The sequence below is a fragment of the Polypterus senegalus genome, chromosome 2, assembly GCF_016835505.1.
Source record: "Polypterus senegalus isolate Bchr_013 chromosome 2, ASM1683550v1, whole genome shotgun sequence".
In the NCBI taxonomy this organism is placed as follows: domain Eukaryota; kingdom Metazoa; phylum Chordata; class Cladistia; order Polypteriformes; family Polypteridae; genus Polypterus; species Polypterus senegalus.
Window position 1 is genome coordinate 213889172 of NC_053155.1, and position 24761 is coordinate 213913932.

The window sequence follows — 24761 nt, forward strand, 5'->3', positions numbered from 1 at the left end:
CTTATGACCCTGAATTAGATAAAGCAGCATCTGGAAAAAGAAGGATGGAGGTCCTTTTCTTCTGCTAATGATCTAATGATTTAAGTTAGTGCTGAAACTTGTTGATTGGTACCATTTTGTGTATAACATCACTGTAATTAAACATTCTGACAAAAAGAGCCTTTAGTGAGGAGAAACATAGTCTGGGAAACATAGCATAAGTCACCCAGTATGTCCTGGAGTCTCTTTAGCTAAAGCTTTCAGGTGGTGTGTGTATTTGAAGGTGTAGGATGGTGGGGCCTACAACAGAAAAAAGATAAATTAAAAAAAGTTAATGGGAAACAATAGTTTGATGTATAAGTGAATTTTGACTTAAAATCTGAGGCTTTAAAAGCTTTCATCTTGTGGGTTTTCAGCAAAATAATAGCTTATGTATTTCTGCAGCATGCTATCATTGTGGCTTACTTGCAGAGCATTGGCAAGCGAGGAGTCAGGATGCTGGTGGTAAACATGCAAACAAAAAGGCTGACAATGACAAGGAGACAAACTTTTTCATGTATAGTAAAACAATACTATGCATTTAACAGTATTTAAAATGGTTTGTGCAAAAGGCACGAATTGACGTAATGAAAAAGAAACTTAACTTAGGAGACCCCCTACTATCATTGCCTTCACCACCACCACCTACATTTACCCACCACAAAAACAAAGCAAAGGTCTTTGTTGTGGCGACATTCTAGTAATTTTACAAATACTAGAAATCAGCAATATTGGCACATACATATTTTAGTAAACTAAAATAAATATTAACCAACACATAGCATTAATTTTGGAATATTTCAGCAGTTTTAAAAATTGTTATGCAATACACATTTTAGAAATAGATACTAAACACCGGTCTTGGCCTTAACAAGCAAGGCCAGAATATTCAGAATCTGAATCATGGAAGTACAGAAATAAAGTACAGTATATACAATCAGTCACAGATCACATATTCAGACAAATATTCACATACTGTACTTTGCCGATACCCAATAATAATTCAGTAGGTTTTTGTTTTTTTTTCTCATTGTTTTTGGGCAAGCACCAAAGAACATGGCTTGATCACTCAAGAACATACATTTATGCAGTTTCTGACCTTTGTTAATCTATTACCGTGTAGGGCACTGTGGGATAGTTAACATTTTCAGGCACAAGCCAGGAATCATCCCATAAAGTATATTCACAAATGATGCCACACTTGGTTTTGGATCTGTTATCTCAGTATTTTTACAAGGCTTCATTAAGCTGGACCCTCTTCAGGCAGCATTGGGCTCAATCTATAAACCAGCCTTGGATGGATTGCTAAATGACATCAAACTTAGAGTTTACCCTGGTATGCATGTTTTTGCATGATACACTTCAGGCGTCAAATAAACAGTATATAAAATATATACCAAATTGTACTTGGGAAAGCATTATTTTTATAGGATATGCATAGACCAATGGCAAAAGAATGAATTCTTGGGTTCTAAGTATGACTCATGCAAACAGCTTTGCAATTTAAAATACAAAGCTGCGTAGTAGTGAAATTTTACATGACCTCAATTCTCAAATGCTGACCTTGCACCCTTTTTTAAGACCACAACATTTCTAATTTAAAATTAGCTGCAAGTGTGGGCCGTTATTCGTAACCTACTTACATATTACCTCAAACAACATCTGAATGTGCTGTAGCACAAGCAAACTTTCGTCATGGAAGAATGGCCAGATTAAAAGAAAATCCTTATACAGCAAGTTTTGAAACAAATTAAAATTTATATATATATATATATATATATATATATATATATATATATATAAAAACAACGATGGGAATGACTGCAGTTTTACTGCCAAACTTATATGCTTTGCAGGCTTAGCTTTTCAGAAAGAGCTTTTGTTGTGACTTATAGCTTTTTTTTATTTTCATCTGAGTTTGTCATATGGATTAAAGCCAGAAGAGAAACAATTCCAGTTGTCAAATGCTTGGCATAACCTGGTGAACTAGTCTTATTTTAGTTGACATGTTAAGGGACCACCCTGTTTGGAGTTTCTCATGCTGCTGCCAAATAATATTGTCAATGTAAATGCTCTTTGGCTAGACAGCCTCCTACATTTAAAAACTTGGCTGTATGCAGGCAGCTGGAAATCATTGAACATTGCACAGTGCGAGTGAGACTCTTGCCTGATTGATTTCATTTTTTTGAGTGAAACATTCTGTCTAGTGAAAGGAAACCCTCTGAAAAGTTCACAGTGCTTCAAGAATAAAAAGCATTTGTATGACACTGAATCTGTCAATCAATCAAGAAACTAGGTCAAAGCAGTATGGCAAATGTAAATTAGTCTAAATAGCATGGGTGTAAGTCTTTTTTCTTTTTCATTGTAAGTACACTCATTATTTAATCGCTGTATCCTTTTTAGATCATCCGAGTGACTTCACTTCTTAAATCCTTTGCCTATATTATCATTATCAGATCAGAAAATAATTTATTTTTCTATCTTAGTCAGGTCCATTGCATACTTTCATACACATTTTGGCTGATAAGAAAGAGAAAAATTTAACATGACGGCATTACTCAGAGACACTGAGTTGTCTGAAAGGTTAGCCATAGTTCATGTGTTCAATTAATTCAGGACAATATTGCCAAGAGTCATCATTTTGAATACAAAAATGGTCATTCTTTTCTCTGTGTTATGATAAGTGGGTTAATATGCTTCCTCTTTAGAAGAATAAGATACCGTTTTAGGGATGCTGTGTAAGATATCATAATTGTCAGGTGCTGTAAGTGAATCAGGGTTTTTGTGATTTCAAGACTGACATATAAATAAGCAAATAGTTCCAGTAAAGTCTAGGCAAGTGTCATTTTCAAAACTCGTGGCCCATGGAAGGGTCTTCACTCAAAAACATTTTGGGTAGGGAAACTCAAGAAAAATGTATGCAGATAAAAGGTTGTTGAGGCTCCATGCGATTTTCGTGTTCTCAGACCTGTCCTACACGACCTGATGTGCTGCAGGCTAAAGGGAAGAAGATTCCAGAGACATGACATTGAAAGGACAGAAAAGCTGACAGAAGAACAGAAAAAATAAAAAGGTTGAAGCTGCAGCATTGTATACTGTATCCATTTTTGTATTACAATATTCTTGGCAATTCACTATTGGATTACATTTTTCAAACAAACTTCATATGCTGTAAGACAAAGCTGTTCATAAGTGTTCATGTGTTGCAGAAATATTCAGTTTCTACTTGTGATGTTTTAACTTCCCACTTAGTTCACATGAGCATATGGTCAGCTGGAGGAAATACTTGGTCACTGTTGATTTGTTGCTTAGCTCGTACAAAAACAATTCAAGATAAACTCTATTCTTGTGAAAATGACATACACATTTACACTTTAAGAGTGTACACTATCATTTCACTCCAAATACACTTTGATCACAAAAATTCCATTTCTTGTTAAGCTGGTTATGTCGTTTTAAATTTATGTAACTGAATGCCATTAAAGGTCAATGTTACCTCCTATCTTGACTAATTCAAGAGCTCAATGGGAGCTCCCACTTTGAAAAGCGTTCAAGCTGAAGTTTCCCACTTTCCTTTCATTATAATAATTATTTTATTACATTTAAGATGGAGAGTTGCTAAAAGAACTTTCTGCAAATTTGCTATCCTTCTTTTATTAACTACTGTAAAAATGATACCTTTTAGCTGTGGATAAGATTTTGGAATAATCTCCATTTATGCTAGTGCACCTGTACATAATCTGAAACATCACTGGAAATGGGACCTCTCAGTAAGATTTTAAAAGATAGCCTTTGATATTATACAATCTTTTAAAATATTTATCTCAGAATTATACATTGCACATGTCGATTGTATTCAGAATATATAGGTCAAAACCTTTATTGTTATTGTGAGCAATGTTGTGTTGCTTTACTGGGTCACATGTGTCGTCAATATCTCCAACTCAGTTCTTATTAAAATAAAATCTTTGCATATTTTTAAGACAGTCATGATTAACAATCCTCAAACAACTCAATTTGAAGTAACAGTTGATGAGACATTAATGCTTAATAAACTATAAGCTATTGTGTATAACTTACACTACACTGAGAGGACATAACCCTGTTTTGTTCATCTGGAAGAATACTAGCCCCATATACTATAACACAATGTGAAAGAGATGTCTCAATTTATTTAAAATTAGAAAAAAAAAATCCTTGTTCAAACGTTATTTATCATCTCTTAAGCATTTATTAGTATCCTGATTTAATTGAGCCAGTTCTAACCTTTTGGGTATATTTCATGATTTTCGGGTGATTATTTGAATTTTAATCTTTTTTCCTTTCTGAGCTTTCTAGGCAGGTCATATTAATGCCATACTTTAAATCGGTAACATTTATATAAAAACATAAGGCATAAGGCATTACCACAATATATGATATTGCAAAATCCCTAAGTAAGAAAAAGAAGTAAAAAACAGAGTTTCTTTCAAGTGGCAAAGGGTAGTCTAAATGTGACTCATTAAAACGATTTAAGACATTCATTCAAGACTTGCATTCCTCTCATCCAGTTTTCATTTGCTTGCATCAGAGGCTTATATCGGTAATATTCAGCCTAAAGCAAGAACTAAACCTGGATATGGAACCAGCACATCACATGGCATACTCAGGCACATAATATATTTGGTACCCATTCCCTTAATTTCAAATTTAATCAGTTCTATAGCAAAGTTCAAATACAGACAGGTACATCTTTCTGGCAGAATAAAAAATGCAAGGATAGGGAATGAATCAGTACTGTATACCTTTGGCCAAGTACAATACTATAGGTCCATTTCTATTATTATTGCAGCCTTTTAGTCTGGTCAGTAGTCAGGGAGCAGTGCCCAATGGGAACAAAATATTCCAAAACAAGATGTACATAGACTTTATAAAAGGAGACCAATTCAGCAACACAGGCACCGGATTTTTCATGCATCACAAGAACAAAGGGTTCTTATCAGCTCACATTATAATTTGGTCCACCAGGCTGTTCCATCATAAATTATCCTGGATGAAGAGTCCCAAAATCCGTACTGTACTATAGACTTCTAGAATATTTTATACAGTATGTCATATGGGTGACATGCAGAATTTCTTTGGACTGAGTTTCATTTTACGCTCCCCAACGCAAAGACCTTTGTAAAGTACAAGATATATGAGATGACCACATGTGGGTCAACTTCATTCACACATTTCCAGTGGTGATATGCATGTCTTCGACATGTATGACAAAACTAAAAAAAATCTAGAGAAAAGTCTATAGAGACAATGACCAGGCCTAAGAATCAAGCTACAGTCTTCTAAAACTTTGAGGCACCAGTGCCAACCACTATGTGGCCATAAAACTCTTAATGTAAGTCATGAATATCAATTTTAATTGGCTTAGATTTTTACTGATACCTATCAGTATCTTTCATTTTTAATCTTTAAAAACCAGAATACGGCCAGTATTACTTAATATCCATAATGAAACACAACTGTTAGAATGCATTGCACAATGTAAGACAGCTTGTGCAGATCTCTAAATGTAAGCAGAGAAGCTTCAACCATTTTTACCTTCTGCTCTGAACACACTTTGCTCTCTGGCAACTGACTGACATTCAAAACAAATGATTTCCAAAATAAACATTTTAATAGGGCTGAATTATTTCTCTTGCCAGCCACTAGTTTTCAAGGATTACTTAAAATACTTTAGATCATTTGAAATTGTCTATCACTATACACTTAGGTGAATAAAGCCTTCAGTGGAAAATTAATAATCAGTGCACTCAAGATTCAAAAGCACATAACAAGCAAATGCATTTTAAGTGTGATTATACTGAACTTCGTAAGACAACCAGAGATTTCTAAAATGGTTCAATAACCATTTCAAACAATTTATATTTTGTATCTTTATTCTCAGATCCTTGCTTTTAAGTGATCTTTAGTCTACTGCTGTAGTATACTTATCACATATCGTTCTATAATTGACAGAACATCTAAAAAGCAACATGGAATATCTCAAAGGCCATTTCTTTGCCTCTTCATCAATATGGTATCCAGGAGCAATGTATGACAGGACAAAGTTACAATTATATACTGTGCATAGGAACTAACTAATACATCACATTCAGTTATTTATCACAGATGGAACAGCATCGGCTTCAGTGTAGGTGAATGTTTAGTTCTTTACTCCCACCACCATCTCTCATTTTCAAGGGTAACACTTTGAAGGTATCTCTTGGTAAACCACTAGTGACCTTAAACAGATGCTTATCATTTCTTTAAAGAAAAACAATTTTCCTTTTATAAGTGGTGTTATATTTTTTATACACTTCCCTAGCTAGAATTACTCTGCCATCATATACAGTATGTCTTTATTTCAGGTGAACGGTAAAGATGAGCTATGGAAGTGAGTGTCAAGTTTCAATATTTATAAATGAGGAGCTATTTAACATGAGTAAGATAAAAAGTGTAGTCAGTTCTTATATAAGACAGCAATGAACAACAAAATTCATCTTTTGTATTAATACTTGTTGCTCTGCATGATAAATGTAAAATGAGACAATTTCTGCTGCATCTATATTTTAATCAAATCAATGTGAATTATTATTGGATTACAGATTAGAAACATTATTCACAGCATCACACCCTGTTCTGGAAGTTTTTGAAAAGGGTACATAAAGTGGCAGCAGCAACAGATGCCAGGCAGCAGCTCCCCATGAATGCCAATCACAAAACATGTGTATGTTCTCTTTTCTTTCAGTCCAAATTGGTGTGACCAACCCACTAGCTTGTCTGGAAATCTTTGCATTGTAGGTGGAAGTAGCATGTAATTCTCCTGAGAGAAATCAAATTGGTCACTTCTCAAAAGTTGAAAATGCCCAACAATAAGTGCACACTTTGGGATACTCTGTAATTAGTGGACACAAGCAGAGTAATTAGGCTTTATGTACCCTTCACATGTTTTATAATTACCTCCACATGGTAACAGTTTATCAAACTATTATGTCTCTGCTTGAGCATTGTTGAACATGATTAACAGGCTAAATAGTTCACCATATAAGAAACTAGAAATGGCTCTTTAGTATTCTTAGTTAGGGATTTTGTTAATAAAAGAAAATTCATGAAATTGAAACAAGTGTAGCTAAATATGTAAACAACCTAAAAGGGGAAATCTGTGCATGTAGGACTCTGCAAAACAAATATTAGCATACTTTAGTCAAGCATTTGATTAAGCAATTGTTTTTAATAAAGAATATCTTAGAATATACAGTAAATGCACAAATGCTCTCCAAACATCTTATTAGAGAAAAGTCAATCAGATTTTATGGATGATTTAAACATTCGTACCTGGGAAATTCTAAATGTCCATCAATTGTTCCATTATAGAATTCACATAAAGTTGTCAAGTGAGAATCCTTTACCCTAATGCATGTAATTGTGACGTCTTTGGAAATTTCAACAATTTGTTATCGCGAAAGATTCCATTATCAGTGAAACCCACTCAGATGCCTTTTTTCACTCTGTGGCATTAGGTCACAGGTTCAGTCCCCACAACTGACTCAATACGAGACTCTGTGCAAGAAGCATCAGCAGCCGGGGTTCTAGTTGTGGCTTTTGCAAGTAACTTTGGATTAACATTTTAGTTAAATACATAAATGCATTTATAATGTTAGCTTATGCTTTTATAGCCAGGTTGTCTTTACCCCCACACAAGCTAGGTACATATTGTTTTGCATGCTTAAGGTAATTTCAATCTGTTCAATTGGGATGTAAATTATACATATTTGCTGTCATTATCACAGCCTGTGTATATTCACGTTTTTGTATTAATTATATAAATAAGAAATATATCACAATGTCTAATTTCAAAAGAAAAATTAAGATAAGATCACCTTTTAAAAAACAAAATAACCAAAAGAATGTTTTCATAACTTGAAAATTAATTACATTTCTAAACACTTAACATTTCTGCAAACTTTTTTGCAATAGTTGGAAAACTAATATCCTTCAACCAATGCAAACATTTTCATTATCCATTACAATGTACTAGAAAGCAGAAAGCTGTTTTCCAACCTTAGAAAGTGTTACAAGAGAAGATGCTGTGCTGCTCTATTGGCAAAGGAAGGTTGTACAAAGTATTAAATGCAGGGGTGCCAACAGTTGTGGCACATGTAATTTTGTTAAAAATATTTCTTGCTGAGGGCTTTGTTTTTCTTTGAATTAACTTGTTTCAATTAAAAGTCAGATGTTTCTCATTTTTTCAGGGCAAGATGACGGTTCTTCAGCAAAGTTATTTTTTGTAACCTTTCTTAATCATTTTTACAAGGGGTGTTGTTTTGTGCAGTTTTCTTAAAATGAGCTTATTAATTTCATGATTATGAGTAAAGATTTGAATTGGAAAAAAAAAAAAAAAGCAGAAAGCAGTCTCGTCAGCATTGACTGCAGGTTCACACCATTGGGCCCATATCTGTTGTAGCATATACACTTGCACACTTCTATGCATGCTCAAGCCTGGCTAGCTTGGAATACAAATTTAACTGGCACATCTTGGGATATAGAAGAAAACTGGAGGCATGGAGAAAAAACATGCAGACATGGGGAGAACACATAGAAACCACAGAAATGGGAGAACCCTATTTTGAGAATAAAATGATGCTCACTTTGTGCTAGCCAAATTAAAAAAAAATAAGATTATGTTCTTCTAATCAAATTTCTACAAATAAAGTCACCAGGATGAAATTCAAAGACAATGCATTCATATATCAAGAAGCTTTTCACGTCAGATTCAATGCCTTATTTCCATGTACATTAATGTATATCTAAGCATGAGACCTTTTTTGGAAAAGATTTGACATAATAGGCATTGTCAAAGCACTGCCTGCTAAGTAGGCGAGTCATAAACCCATATTAATGATGTGTCTTTAGAAATCAAGAAATATATAACATTATTTTTTATTCATAGAAATAATAGGTATGCCTTCCTCAACAAACAAATAAAGAAAAGTCTGAGCACTATTACAGAAACAAATGTGACAATGAACCGCTCAAAAGAAAAAAATGAAAAGCACCCATTTTCTACACTCTTTCTCTCTTGGTCAGGTTCACAGGAAGCCATAGTTCATTTCATTAAAAGTTAGTAATATTTAATAATTATGTTCCGTATTTAGAATGATACAACTAAAGAGCAACTTTATCTGTAAGTTAAAAGGCTAATGGAGCAGAGTACAACATGCAAATGGAGGTGTGGTGTGGGAGTGGTCAGGGCCTCCTGTGCTTCATGCAGCCTATCACAAAAGTGTTGCCAGCCAATCAGATTAGAGAATATTGTTCAAACCCTGATGATTTGATGGTGTACCTAGAAAATGAATTGTAATGTTGAGTCCTCCATGAGTACCATATAAATTAATTGTTTCTGTAAGCAACTGAGTAAGTAAGAAGTTGTTATAAGGTAGCAGAAAAGTTTGTATAGTATTTCTGCTAACCTGTGAGACAGTTTTAATAAAATATACCAAACTTCATAATTAAGAACATTTTTATATATCATTTCTCTTTGGATGTGATATTGCATTTATGTATGTATGTATGTATGTATTAATCTTATTATTTATTAAAAGGTGTAGAATTCTCCAGTCATTCTAACTGCATTTAAAGTCTGGACTTGATATTTAATTATGTTAACTACAATGTTTAATATATTTGAGGTATGTAATGATTTAAACTGCAATGCAAGTATTAGCATGATAAATACAATGGGAATAAAATGTTTTGTCCAACAGCTTCTCATATTAACATAATGACCTTAATAACAGTACAATGAGAAAGCTTAATTATTAATCCTGTTTCATTACAAAGTAGTGGGGAGTTTAGATTTTAAAAGTGACTTATATAGTATATAGGTGCAGGACATGTTAATGCAACTATGAAACCTTTAAAGTGTTACAAATGTTTGCAAGGTAGTGAATGGTTCTTCTTGTTATCTACCACAGTATCAGTGAATTTACATTCTCATCAAAACCCCATTTTTATTTTATGTATTTTTTTGTGCAGAGTATTGAACGGTACTGAATTGACTCCTCCTACAGTTTGTGCCTTATATTCTAGTGTAAGCCTCTGTTGCTTACAGCGTTTGTGTCTTTCCTGCAATAGATAAATAAGTGTATGTTAGAATGAATTAGAAATGTAGAGAAAAGACTTGAATAAGTTTAAGTGACATGGATAATTTAAACACTACCCCTTCTCAGAGAGACCGTTATTGTGGTTGAGTAAGTGCTCTTTCATGGTAAGAGGAGTGGCATATGTCCTCCTCATAAAGGAAGAAATGCATTTAACTTAATTATCATCTCTAAACAAATGACAAATGTGCCTCTGTAGGAGATATGTGAGCTGTAATAATATAAAAGAATAGCAGTTTGAATGAAAAAGTATTTCTCTGAAATAGATAAATGGTTGCATTTACCTGTATGCCTCACAGATAGTTGAACATTCTTTAGTTTATAATCTCTTAAATACATCTTTTGCTTCTCTTGCTGTTTGCTTCTTCATATTGTAAATGAATCCTTCCACATCCATTATAGTTATGTCCCTTCATCTTTTGAATCTATAGAGCATTTCTCTATATCCCTGTTTCAACATGTGTGACTGATGCATGAGAACAACAGGACTGATGGAATTTAGGAAGCATCAGCATGAATGGAGCATTACTAACAATCATAGGCATAGCTGCTTTTACCCTAATCCACTTGTTGTTTGCATTTCCATGCATGTATTTACTGTATATAGCTATGTGCTTTTCTGTTGTGAAGAGGTCTATATAAAAATAAACCTCTGATGAAACAATTTTTTGTTGCGCTAATGCTGTACATAGACAGCATATCACTGGAAAAGTCTTAACCCATATCTGTGTTCACCTAGCACTGCTTTAAACATCAGATAACAATCAGACACTTAAACTGACCTATATTTGAAATTGAAGACTCAAGTTAGCGTTCACAAGTTTTCTGAAATGTCAAAAAGCAATGAGTCCATTAAGAATAGCTTTGCTGACCTGCTTCACGTTTTGCCAGTAGATGCTAGAACAGCCATATATAAGCACTTTTCATGTGCATCAGAATTTCCATTAATAGATTCATGTCTAAATCTGATTGAAGTCATATTGAAAACACCTTATAAAACTTTGAAATACTATCTCTGTCCAAGCCCCATCAGCCACACTAAATGTTAACTTCAAATAGAACCTTTCCCCACAACTTAACAGCAACATAGCACATTAAACAAAACAAAAAATACACATTACACAGTGTAAACATACAAAAAGGTTTAATGTGTGCAAATACAGTTTTATGATTTCACTACTGGTTTGGCATGCTGGAGATGATCCACTGGCCTCTGATTTTCACTAAGCCCGCTACAGAAATAAAAAAGCATAGGCATTGTCGTATTTCATTTCATAGTTATTTTTCTTTCCAATACATCATGACATCCTTACATTTTTTATCACTTGAGGCTGTCACATTAGGGAAATATTACTTTATTATGAAGTTGTTTTAAGAATTGGGAAGCATAGTAACACATTATCGCTAGAATCCCACAGATTCAGTATTCTGAATGTGATTCTTATAACTGGGAAGCACAGTACTGCAATACAGTATATAATTATTTTTCTTTCATCTATCCACAACCAGATGTATTGCTACATCTACTCTAATCCAATAGTTTATGTATTTCCTCAGATTTATTTATTTATTTATTTCATTGGTTTTGTGAAGAGTGCTATATAAAAATAAACCACTGTTAATGTGTGTTGTGTTAATGCGGTACATAGGCAGTATAACAATGGACACTACAAAGTCTGTTCTTTATAATGATAATATGTAAATAATGCAGCAATAGTTGCTTTTCATGTAATAGAAATCTTCAGTATATGTTTATTCATTGTAGGAACAGACTTAGGAAGGCTCCCTGGGCTTGAACCGTTTCTTGCACCCTACATAGTTGTTTTGAGGGAATCACAGACAAACTAGTATGTAATGTCAAGGTTTAGGAGTTGTCTAGGCACAAGAACAGAAAGTAATGTGATATCACGTAATGGGTGAATGGACAGACATAAAAACTACACCAAGAGCTTCAGAGATTATGATAGATAATGAGAGAGATGGAGTAAAGAGGTCAAAGCATAAAATTATCCTTGATAGCTGTCAGAGTATAGTACCCCATGTCAAATATTTATGGCAAAAAGAGTCTGATCCCTTTCAGCTATGTATTTTGACAGAGGAAAATAGTGTTCTAGTACCTAGTTTTTTATACAATATCAGGCATTTTCAGTTTTTTTTAAGAAAAAACTAAGAAAATAAATAAATACATACATACATAAATGAATGAATGAATAAATAAGTAAATGGGTTTGGATTTCACCAGTTTGCAAACTGTGGGTGCTTGTGTCAAGCTACCAATAAACTTATCTGCTATTCGGTAGAGATATTCCTAGGCACAGTTTGTATTGCTGTGTTGTCAAATGACTTTTCCTAATCATGTAATTTGTCAACAATAAAATTCTGCTCAGGTATGTATAAACAACAATTTTATTTTCAAAAGGATGTCTCACTACTGTGTGAAATTACAGATACATTTTTGTCAAAAAATTCAAACACTTGACAAGTCTGTTTTTCACTTGTGATCTGCTGTCCATAAGGCATTTAAAACAAAGGTTTTGTTCATTAGTACATTTCAACGTCAGGCTTTTAAATTATTATATGCAATAAGTGTAAAGAAAGTTAGCAGCTCATTTTAACTGAGATCAGAACACATGAGCATCCTGTAATTTGGTTTCAGTCAGTGCTTAACTTATAAATAATGAGGTGCCTCATTTCATAGTGTCTTTGCTGCGTGATCCTTGTCAGTGCTGTGCTGCTGCTTCCTCAACTTAGCCTTTTGCTGTCTTTTGTCACTTCAAATGGAAAAGGCATTAGTCTTTCTGGCACAAGACTTTAGATGCTGTCCCAAGAAGTTCCCTTCTTGAAGTAATGACTTCTCAGCCTTGTCAGACTATTGGCACACAGCCTTGGCTTGAAAGACTGGGTCTCATCTTCAGGTTCAAAAAGAGAAGAAATTTTCATCTTTTCAGCTCCTTGTGAAAAGACTGGTTGATAACATCTAGGTTTCAAAGACCAGGTTTCATAAGGTCATTTTGCAAATTTCCCTATCCCTGAGAGACTCCCGGAGAAGGTGCCCCATGAGAATCCCCAAGGAGTTCAGTGAGTGTCCAGTGAGTATCCCAGAGAGTGCTTCAGGATGATGCAGAGTGTTTTAAAGGAATGTTGGACCTTCTCTTTAAATGGGTGGGTCCTTCTCTCCATCTTAGTTTTCGTCCCTTGAATTAGGTTTATGTTCTTGCTTGAGTCCATTTCATGTCTTCTGGCTCAAGAGGTCTGCAGAGGGGACTCTGGAGAGATGTCAGTGCAACTCTGACTTACACCTTTGTTATCATATAAAGTCCAGGCAGATCCTGGTACAAGCTGGAGTTCAGTCACTTAGTTTGGAACATAAGAAGGGGAAGGTGCAGCTGAATACATACATCCCTGTTAAATCTGCATTCTTAAGAGGCCTGGTGTGCTTAGCAGAAAAGCCAATGACCATGGTGAGTAAGTGGCTGAGATGGAATCTTGTGGCTTACAGCTCAGCGCCTTAACCACGAAGTTCCACAGTTTTTACAGTACAGTATTTGTTTTGTAAAGGTCTTTAAGGGCACTGTATGAAATAATTTTCATGCATCTTGAAGATTTAAAAAAAACACTCATTAATAAATTAAAGTTACTGTTTCATGAAAAAATACTTTTATACTTTACACCATGTGATGGACTGGCACCCTGTCCAGGGTTTGTTCTTGCCTTGCGCCCAATATTAACTGCTGGGATAAGCTCCAGTAGACCCCTGTGACACTGTTCAGTACTAAACGGATTAGCAACTGAATGAGTTTATTCTACATTGTGTTCCATTTGTATAGTTGTAAAGGGAGACTAGAAAATACATTGAAATTACCAATTCCTTATTTTCATTTGCAGGGAAATTGACTCTTGGATTGGTTCCTCACATTTTTTTATTGCGGACCCTATGGACATATTCAAATTTCCTTCAGCGTGAAATTTTTCAACTGATAATGGGCATGTCTTTAATAATCCATTCACTATACTCTACCAAAGTTCTGGTTTTATCTTAAATGTATGTTTTTAAAACTTTACCGCAACAAGCTAGGATAAAAAGGGCCATCGACCATAGAGGAGAGATAATGACAAAGGGAGTGAATAAAGTGCTACACAACTACTGGGTCACACTCTGCAGTAATTTGTCACTGTTAAAATGAGCAAAAGTATTGCTCCTAAAATGTCAGTAAGGCACATATTCCTGCATCCTGGTATTCTGAATATACCTTGTCTGGAAGAGCTGAACAATTTAAACTTAGTAAGGTGAATAAACGCAAATATTTTTTTTACTCAAAAAACAACACAAATATTACTTTTTATCCTATATAAGTAATTATATGACTCATGACAGAAACAATGCTTATGTAAAATACAAAAAAAATAAATTCAGTTTATTCTTGTATTTCACTTGAGTACATGCTCAGGTCACATACTTTATGATAATGCAATATTACTAAATTATTTTTTTATTTTTTATTTTACTGATTTTAATAAAAAATAACATTCCATACAAATTAAGTTAAGTTTTACAAGACTTGGTTCAAAACAAATCAACCCCCACCCATGAAAAAGAGAGCTAGGCCAGCAGAGTAAAACTTTTAAGCTAGTAAAAATAAGTAAACAGATAAATTAATAAATAATTAAAAATAAATAGAGTAAAAAAAAGAAAAACGAGGAAAAAAAGAGGAGAATCTGCTTCCTCAATTAAAATGCTTAATCTAAAATGTTGTTGATTCGTTCCTTCCAGGTTTTGTACAGATCCTCTAAATGTGAATTAGATTTTTTCCAATTTCAAATAGTATATAACATCAGTTACCCACTGACTCAGAATAGGAGAGTTAGGATTCTTCCAGTTGAGCAAGATAAGTCTGCATGCCAATAGTGTAGTAAAGGCAACTACAGTTTGTTTGTCCTTCTCCACTATAAGCCCATCTGGAAGTACACCAAACACAGCTTTTGGTGGGTTAGGAGGGATTGTGACACCAAGGCTGTCTGAAAGGCATTTAAAAATTTTGGTCCAGAATGATGTTAATTTGGTGCAGGCCCAGAACATGTGACCCAGTGAGGCTGGAACTTGATTGCAGCGTTTGCAGGTTGGATCTTGCCCTGGAAACATTTTGGACAGTTTTAAACGAGACAGATGTACTCGATAAAAGATTTTATGTTGATTAATTGTATGCTTTGTGCATATGGAGCTCGAGTGAATTCTGTGCATTGCTACCTTCTACTACTCTTCTGAGATGTTGAATGAGAGATCCTTTTCCCACTGAACTCTTAAAACTTTGAAAGGGAGGGACTGTAAAATGGTTTTATATATTACGGAGATGCTGTCCGAGTCCTCGAAACTGAGCAATATTTTTCTGGCATAGAGGTCGGTGGGAGATGAGGATTGGGCAGGTTTTGATTTAAAAAGCGTCTAATTTGAAGGTAGTGAAAGAAATGTGTTGCTGGAAAGTTAAATTTGGAGTGTAATTGTTCGTAGGATGCAAAGACATTGTCTATGTACAGATCTTTAAGTGATTTAATCCCAAATATTTTCCAGACATTAAAAACTGCATATGTTTGAGAGAGTGAAAAAGGTGGTTCTCATACAGAGGTGCCACAGATAAAAGCTTCTCTATCTTAAAATACTTAAAATACTTCCTAATATTACTAAATTATTAATCCTTATATTTACATACATACAAATCACATATTGTATAAAATGTTTTAAAAGGCCACTTACTTCTTTCTTTGGGAATGATTCTTTTTGACAAGACATAATGCTCAGGCAGTGACTTTTGTTATCCTGAGGTGCAAGGTTGGATGCCAGCTGGAATACACAAATTAAAAAGTCAGTTACATACATAAGTTGATGTCATGTATATTTTTAACTTTAATAAATCAGACAATATCTATAAATTACATACTCCAATAGTGAGTACATCCTTACAGATAAAACACCAATGTAACTAGTGTTACTGTAAAAATCTAAATATTAAAAATACTTGATTCCTTCATTTCTAGTAATCTGTTATCTGTTAATCAGAGGTAGCACTGCTGCCTCGCAGTTAGGAGACCCGGGTTTGCATCCTGGGTCTTCCCTGCGTGAAGTTTGCATGTTCTCCCCTTGTCTGTGTGGGTTTGCTCTGGCTGCTCTGGTTTCCTCCCACAGTCCAAAGACATGCAGATTAGTTGCATTGGCGATTTTAAGTTGTCCCTAGTGTGTGCTTGGTGTGTGTGTGTGTGTGCGCCCTGTGGTGTTTTGGTGCCCTGACCGGGATTTGTTCCTGCCTTGCACCCTGTGTTGGCTGGTATTGGCTCCAGCGTGACCCTGTGTTAGGATATAGCGGGTTGCATAATGGATGGATGTTATTCTTTATTCAAATTCCCTAAATCATGCCACAGTGGTTCCATTGTAATAAACTATTCATGTAACATGCTTTAAGCTAGAGCTAGCCATGAAAATACATTGAAAATTCAAGGCCAATAAATACACAGAAGGGTTTTTTCACAATGCACACTGTATTCATCAGTTTTCTCAATTTTTTTATTACATTGAGTGGGGAGTTTAGACTTCAACTCAATTATCCATCCATCCATTATCCAACCTGCTATATCCTAACTACAGGGTCACGGGGGTCTCCTGGAGCCAATCCCAGCCAACACAGGGTGCAAGAAAGGAAACAAACCTTGGGCAGGGCACACACACACACCAAGCACACACTAGGGACAATTTAGGATCGCCAATGCACTTAACCTGCATGTCTTTGGACTGTGGGAAGAAAACCGGAGTACCCGGAGGAAACCTACACAGACACGGGGAGAACATGCAAGCTCCACGCAGGGAGGACCCGGGAAGTAAACCTGGGTCTCCTAACTGTGAGGCAGCAGCGCTACCCACTGCGCCACTGTGCCGCCCTCAAACATTATGGTAGGAACTATTTCAGCATTAAACACCAGTTCATTGCAGAACTTCTGCACACACTAGTTCAGTTCAGAGTTGCCAGATAATATAACATGCACATGTTTTATGTGGGAGAACAATAAAGCACCTGGAGAAAGCCGACACAAACAAAGGGTGAACACAAAAACTCTGCACAAGTACTGATTTGGCCAAAACTCAAACCTAAGGAGCTGTGAGGCAACATTACTAATTGTAATGTCACAGTAATGCCCTGCAGGAATTGGGTTTAGGCTGATTACTATTTTAACTAAGGGTAGTACAAATATAACCACCTAAAAATGTAATTTACTGTATAATTACACATCTCAATAAAATACTGTATGCTTTTATCATAAATTCACTACATCCACTTATTGTCTTAAGTCTGATGTGCAGTTCACGGATGATGAAGGTGATATGAAAGATATATTAGAAATCATATTCATATAATGAACTGTGTGAATAAATCTGATAATAAAAGGTCCCAAACTGGAAATAAGCACAGAATAAAATATGTTAAATAATATGCAAGAATATAACTATGCACAGTTTCAATTTTAATTTTCTTAGGATCTGGTGTGACGAAGCAGTGATATATGGCACAGCTCTTAGTTGTTACATGTTTATAAAAGAGTGTGGTAAGCACTAGTACATTCATTATTCTCAGCAAGCCACAAAATTTGAATAGTGTTTCATAAAGGCACACATAAATACATACTACACAAGCAACTGATGAATGAATTGTTTATGACAAAAGCTTAACAATTTTAGAAGAGCAGTCATTAATCCCTCTATGAACAAAGTTGGAATTTTAAATTAATATAATGACATTGGTGTTATATAGAAACCATCCATCCAACCCGCTATATCCTAACTACAGGGTCACGGGGGTCTGCTGGAGCCAATCCCAGCCAACACAGGGCGCAAGGCAGGAAACAAACCCCGGGCAGGAAGCCAGTTTCATTTGTTTTGTTTTTTTGTTTTTTTTAGAAAGCCGTTTTTGGATTGCTTTATCTGAAGTGACTAATAAATCACAAAAGTATGAGTGAGCATTGCCTAATTTACTCAGGATCTCAAAGTGGGTCCGTAGTAAGAATTAAGCATACAGCCATGCATGATGAAAGTAAAAATTACATTACAGTATGTTACTTTCTTAAATGAGCAACTTGTGTGAATATTGCCAACTTTCGATAATCCCGAACAATCAAGAGAGTTCCCATCGTGTAAACTTGCAAAAGATTCCTCATATTCACAAATAAAACAATTAATATCTATCTGTGGGTGTGTGTGTACGTTTCTGTGTCAGGTCGTAACAAACAATCCGATTGGTCAATTTCGGTGTGGTTGCTCAGTCAAACTCGATCGAGACACGAAACGCAGGGCAAGGGAGGTGGACACACACACAGTAGGATACCCATGGAAGGCGTAGGAGGAATTATATTAAATATCAAGTGTATGTAAATGTATTCTCTTATTGTAACTAGTGGTAAACAAAATATAATTAACGCGGGCATTTAAGCATACCCGGCATATCGGCGAAAAAAAATAGTTGAGGAGGTCTATAAGAATAGGCTGTTATGTGCTATAAAAATCCTTCATAAATATATTGCACTTCCATTGATGAAATAAGGAAATTCTATGCGGTAACTTTTGACAGTAGGATCTCCTCTTTACTCGGTTAGGGAAGGCAACATTCCTCTGCTGTTTGTTTCCAGCTACACATCAGCTCCATTACATTTTCTTTTCTCTTTGCCCAAATACAAATCTTATCAATTAATACACTCAAAAGATGACATCAGCAGCCTGCCCATTTTACTTATAACAAAAGAAAAGAGAAAACTATATTTTTTCTAGACGAAGACACAGTGTCCATCCACCCCAAATTCGTCGGCCCCAACGCTGTGCCAACCTGTACGCTTTTTGCCTGCCGTTTGCTTACATAGACTAATTGACGGTCACTTTATTAGTGAATTGGGGCGCACACGTGAGTACGGACTGTCAGAGCCATTCTATTCAAAAGGTTCAAATCAAGTTTAGTGTTACGTGTACAGTACTCGGGACAATGAAATTCATATTTGCAAGTCTTCACAGAAGAGCAGACAAAACAAAGAACTGAAATACAAAACTTAGAGCTTCATTTATTAAAAAGTGTAAAACCGGTGTTGTCCGCATTCACCACTGACAACTCACTTGCAAGTCTCAAAGAAACGTTTGAAGAATAATCCAGTGTAAAGGACTGGCGCCCCGTCCAGGGTTGTTGGTGCGTACCTTGTTCCAGATTCGCCGACGCGACCTTAAGCGGGATTTAACTAGTTTGAAATAGGCAAAATGTTGCTTTCGGGAATCCACATAAAAATTGCTTTCTTTTTCCGTCTTGGTAAACCTAAAAGTAACGGGCCAAAAGCATTCACGCCTTCTTGCTTGCTTGAAGAAAACAAATTCAAGGAGAATGTGCAAACGCCTTACAGATATGGGATTCGAACCTAGGACTCTGGATCATTGAGGCAGCGGAAATACATGCGTTTACTTGAATTTTCACCCAATGTCTTGAGAGTCATTATTTAGGACCACGTGAGAGTTGGTTGTGAACTGCTTTATTCAAATTCACATTATAGCAGCGATTCTTCAACTTTAATAACGCGTTTACTGTGCCCGCATAATGTCTCGTGGAGCCTATGCATTTCTAAAGTCAGGTCGGGAACATAACCTGCACATCAACGTGACAAAGGAAGCACAATGCCCGGCTTAAAAAAGTACTTTATCACCGCAGTTGAACCAATAAAACGCAAGCGGAATACCAAAACAAAGCGCAATGAAGTCATGAATGCTGACAATAGATCACAATACCTCTTAAGTTACAGGAGACTAAGCGATCGCGCGTTAGTTATAAAGCATACATGCACCAATTTATTTTAAATTTGCAAAAACACTATTGCAAGTAACATTATAGGACTCGCATATAGATTCAAAAAGTTTCTACCCACATATCTTAAGGATGCTTAACAGTCAATCATAACAACAAGTATTGTACATGCACACATGCGTATGTGTGAGTATGCATGTTGTATATTATGTGTGTGTGTGTATCTTTTGTTGGTATTATTTTATTGTCCACTGCCCCGAGGAGTCATGCAAGTAAGATTGAAATTGTATTGAGTACACATGGTAATAAACTTTATTTGGACATTTCTTAGATTAACTGTGGTTCCAATTCTATTTTATTCCTATACCATATATTATACAAAGTGTGCGTATCAAATCACAAAAGTCTACCCTAAGTTTATAAGAATGCACGGTCATATATTTAGAATGTTATACAGCATTCCATAAAAAGTGCAAAAAACGAGAATGTAAAACGTGGATCGGATAGCATTGTCAAACAAAGACACCCGCCTCAAGTTCGTGATTACGTTAAAAGTAATCTAAAGTTAAAGCCCAATGGGTCTTTTTAATATGTTATGACGGACACTTCAGATCTGTAGAGAAAGTTGCAAACGGGGAAATTCTTGTATCATCCAATTCCTCGCTTTAAACCCAGATACTGATCTTTTTCTTTCTTTCTTTTTTCTTCTGACATCTGTAGTAAGCCACTGCGCACAGCTGGCATTACAAAAGAAGTATTTCAGGAAAACCGCTAAGTGCGTCTTAAAGTTTTAAAGAGTCATTGTTTAACAAACTAGACAACTGCATGATTCGTTCAAACAGTTTCAAAAGCATGCACAAAGTGTTTCTAGTTGCAGACAGTCCATCACTAACGAGCTCGACAATGTAAACTATACATGATCTTAGATAACTGTATCTCTGCAAGGCACCGTTTACTTACTGAAGAAAAAAAAGACAAGTCGAATTTTGCTCGATGGTGTCTTTTTTTTTCATTGCATTTTTTGCCAATATGCCCATTTGATCTAAACGGTAACATGTCTATAAAAAAGAAAAGTTAACTATTAAAGAAAAAAACAATAAAACTTACCTGTTCGACCTGAGACTTGCAGTAAAAAAGTATTCCAAGATTGGATACGACTTGAAAAAGTCCCATTATGATGAGCGCGCAGAAGACGATGGGCTTGCCTCCGTCAGTTCGGTTGTGCGAGGCTTCTAAACGGAGCTGACCACTCTCCATTCGGATTGGATTTTTCTTGTATTCCTGGTTAAAACTACTTGCTGCCATGACCGCTGGGACTAGCGTATGCGAGTGTGTAAGTGTATATGTGACTGAGTGGGAAGCAGTTGTGACCTAAACTTCATATAGTGGGAGGGTAGAAGTCTCCGACACTAATATTCTTTCTGCTTTGTCAGTGCAGCCAATCAGACTGCAGTATCGTTTATCATTCAGTAAACAAGTCTTCCTGCAGGTCTAGTCCTTCTCCCACACTCTTAACTCTCGCCCCTGTCTCAGAAACAAACTGGTGGGCACACTACGCGGCTATTGTTAAGCCAAACCTGTGCTCGCGTGTTGAGATATCCTGAAATGAAGCCGGTTCACTTCACAGCTAAGTTACAACGCAAGTCCTAGAAATCGGTGAGAATATTTTTCAGTGACCAACTTGCACATCGTAAACATGTGCAAGTTATAGTTGTTCGTTGGGCTTCGCGGTGGTTTCAAACATGAACTTAATTTTAAATGAAATGAGTATAATGTAAATGAATGAATTAATGAAAATTTAAGAGTTAGCAAATACAGGCGGTTAAAAAAAGCAAATGACATTTCAAAGGGCAAAGAAGCTGTTGTTTTCATCTATAAGGGTAGCTAAAACTGGAATGCCCGGTGTTCAACAATGCAGTGATTAATGTTACATTGCATAAGAAGGAAAGAAAGCAACAGAGGTGTGTCAAGGTGATAGTACCGTTTACCGTTTCTTCGACGGTAAAGCTGTGTATCTAAACGTTTTGCAGCAAACTTTATTCTTGTGAGCCCTATTTTAAAGTTCTCCTCGTGAGCGAGTTGCCACCACAAATAATGCAGATTGGTGGGCTGACTTCTGAGAGCTTTCAGGTTCAACGCTGTGGTTGCGGCGGCTAAGGCGCGCGAGTTGTCTGGGCGTACAGGAGCTGTCCAGCGTCCTTCTCCGGTGCAGGTGAATACGGCGCGATTCGAGTACAACCCAAAGGTAATAGTGTAGCTGTTAACATGAATCGTGCGCCTTCTTTCCTGCGTCGTACTTTGCAAGTACCTGACTTGAGCAGTAATACCGTAAAGCCTCAGTGTCATACTTGAGTGTTACGCGTTTGTGTCTAAACAGCTTTTGCACATGGTGTTAAGAAAACAAACCTCCTAAACCTTTACTTACTTTTTGCTCTACGTTGATGAAATCAACTATTTTAATTGTTCTTTATCTGCAAAATTAGAGTAGATTTTCCACTTGGGTGCCGAGGAGATCTAACAATTCAGCCCACTTTACCCCACTTAATAACAGGGGCGAATAATAAAAAAGTATGCTCACCTTAAAACGGCATTTATCAATTTGTCCATTCATGTTTTGAGTTTGCCCTTTAATATACATTTCATTTGCTGGGCATTTAAAACTTGAATGATGTATTTAGCAAAAAGCTGCAGTGGTCTTGGAAGAGGAAGACAGAAGGTCGCCAACTCTATGTAGTGACTATTTTATATTACAAACCAGTAAGGGTGCACTATACGATAACGTGCAGTGAATACACCTGACTTGAGCATTCTTTCATAGTTTTCATCCTATTTTTCTGTACGTTTAGCATTTGTTTGCTCAGAGGTTTATGCGCTTGCTGCTTCCTGAGCAGCCCTTCTTTTGTCCACCCTAGCAGCCCGCTTCTTCTCTTCTTTCGTCGGCACCGTTTTGCGTTAAAACTGATTAAGTCAGTGTTTGTGTTGCAATTACTTAGTATATTTTCCTTAATTTTTCACTTAAGCTGACACTTAAGTCTTCAATCTGCCTCAAGAATGATTTAAAATAAGGTAGGGGAAGTGATGGTGAAGGTGGTTGGGATGAGAACAGCCAGCTGCCAAGAGTTGATTCTGCAATAAAAAGAGGAATAACCTTGGAGGTGAATCCTCACCCTGAAAGCGTATAGTAGACATCATGTAGTATATGTGTGCCAACTTTCAGGTCAATTGGTCAAACGGTTTGCAAGCTACATGTGATTTAAAATCCTGGACAGACAAACACACAGCTACTGTATTGTATTATATATAAAGATTGCTGTCTAAAATCATCTATTAATTTACAAAGATGGCCCCTATAGATTATAATAATAGTCATAAAGGTTTTCAAGCATGCATTAATACAGCTAATTTAAAAATAACCTGAAAATACTCCACTTACTGTAGAACGTAAACAACAAACATTTCTTTGAAGACCATCTGAAAAACAGTGAGATCCAAAGTGGATGTTTCATGCCGAGTCTCCTAATTTAATGATAGTTTGATCAAATATTTCACACGTCATCAAAAAATGCAGACATTCAGTGTCCATCTTTGATCTCCACATTATGACTTTGTATTTTGTTTGGTGACTTATTTAGAATTACAAAGTGCTGTCTAAAATCATTTAATTTACCAAAACGTCCCCTGCCATCTGCAGTCAGTGCCAGGATGCTAGCACCCACAAGAACAAGGCATGAACCAAAATGAACTCTCTGTGCTTCTGCTGAGATAAGGGTGTTTTTAAGAAAGTAGATTCACACACAAAATGTTCTGTCCTGAATGCAAACTTGCTATGTGCAAATATTTTCTGCTCCAAAAGAGACTTTTACTTTGTGGTGACAATCAGAAAAAATATGCAGTGCAATTTAGTAGATAAATTCTTTCACTTCTGGTCACCCAGACCAATAAAATAACATGCTTCATATACTATTTGGCAGTGTTAAATGAACCTTTAAAGTGTATCTGTTGAAAAACTGTTCCAAAGATAATTTTTAGAATACCCTTAAAACATTTGAGGTCAGTTAGCAACTCTGGCCATTTTACTGTGTTGATTTCAAGTTTTTTAGTTATTTGTAAAACTGTTCCACACCGACTTTGTTACACTTTGTTCCCTTGTCTGTAGGTTGAGTAACACACACTTTCGTTTTGGTTATGACTTTGTGAGTGTGAACCAAATTCAATGAAACATAACTACAAGGGCTAGCCCTAACCTAGTGCAGAGTTTAGCCACATTTGAAAATGTGAAGTATTCTAAAAAGCATATTTCTTTGAATATGAACAGATATACATTTTTTTATTTTTGTAAAACCTTTCATAAGTGTTATTCATATACATTGATGGCTTTGGTGAATAGCATTTGAATGTGCACACTCTGACAATCCTAAGATCTTGATGGACAAGCTGTGTAATCCTTCATTGCATTATTGATAATAATCCATCCTAGCAAGCTCAGTAGGCACCTAATGGTCCAATGGTTCACTCCCCTGGGGGGCTGATTCAGTGGAATAATAACCAAACAGTCTAGTATCTAACTCCTTTTTATTAGTTTATAATATTATTTTTATGTTAGCGTTGAGGTTTAGTGCAAACAAACTCCACTCTGGTGGCACTCCAGTTTGGTCCCAAGTGGATGAAAATGATCTGTTTTCACCTTCATTCCAAATTCCATGTGAAGAACATCCATCCATTTTCCAATCCGCTGAATTCGAACACAGGGTCA

The 24761-nt window shown here is 35.9% G+C and overlaps 1 protein-coding gene across 1 annotated transcript in view; it reads right to left on the reverse strand.

Annotated features, from left to right (window-relative positions):
• Positions 1 to 21431, reverse strand: part of tnfsf11 (TNF superfamily member 11) — a 28755-nt gene extending 7324 nt beyond the window's left edge. Inside the window, exons 1-2 of the mRNA XM_039745285.1 lie at positions 21116 to 21431; positions 15946 to 16032 (exon numbers count right to left, since the gene is read on the reverse strand). Of these exons, the coding sequence (XP_039601219.1) occupies positions 15946 to 16032; positions 21116 to 21313 (285 nt within the window). The 5' untranslated portion in view covers positions 21314 to 21431. The remainder of the gene's footprint in view (positions 1 to 15945; positions 16033 to 21115) is intronic.
• Between the last annotated feature and the right edge of the window lie 3330 nt (positions 21432 to 24761).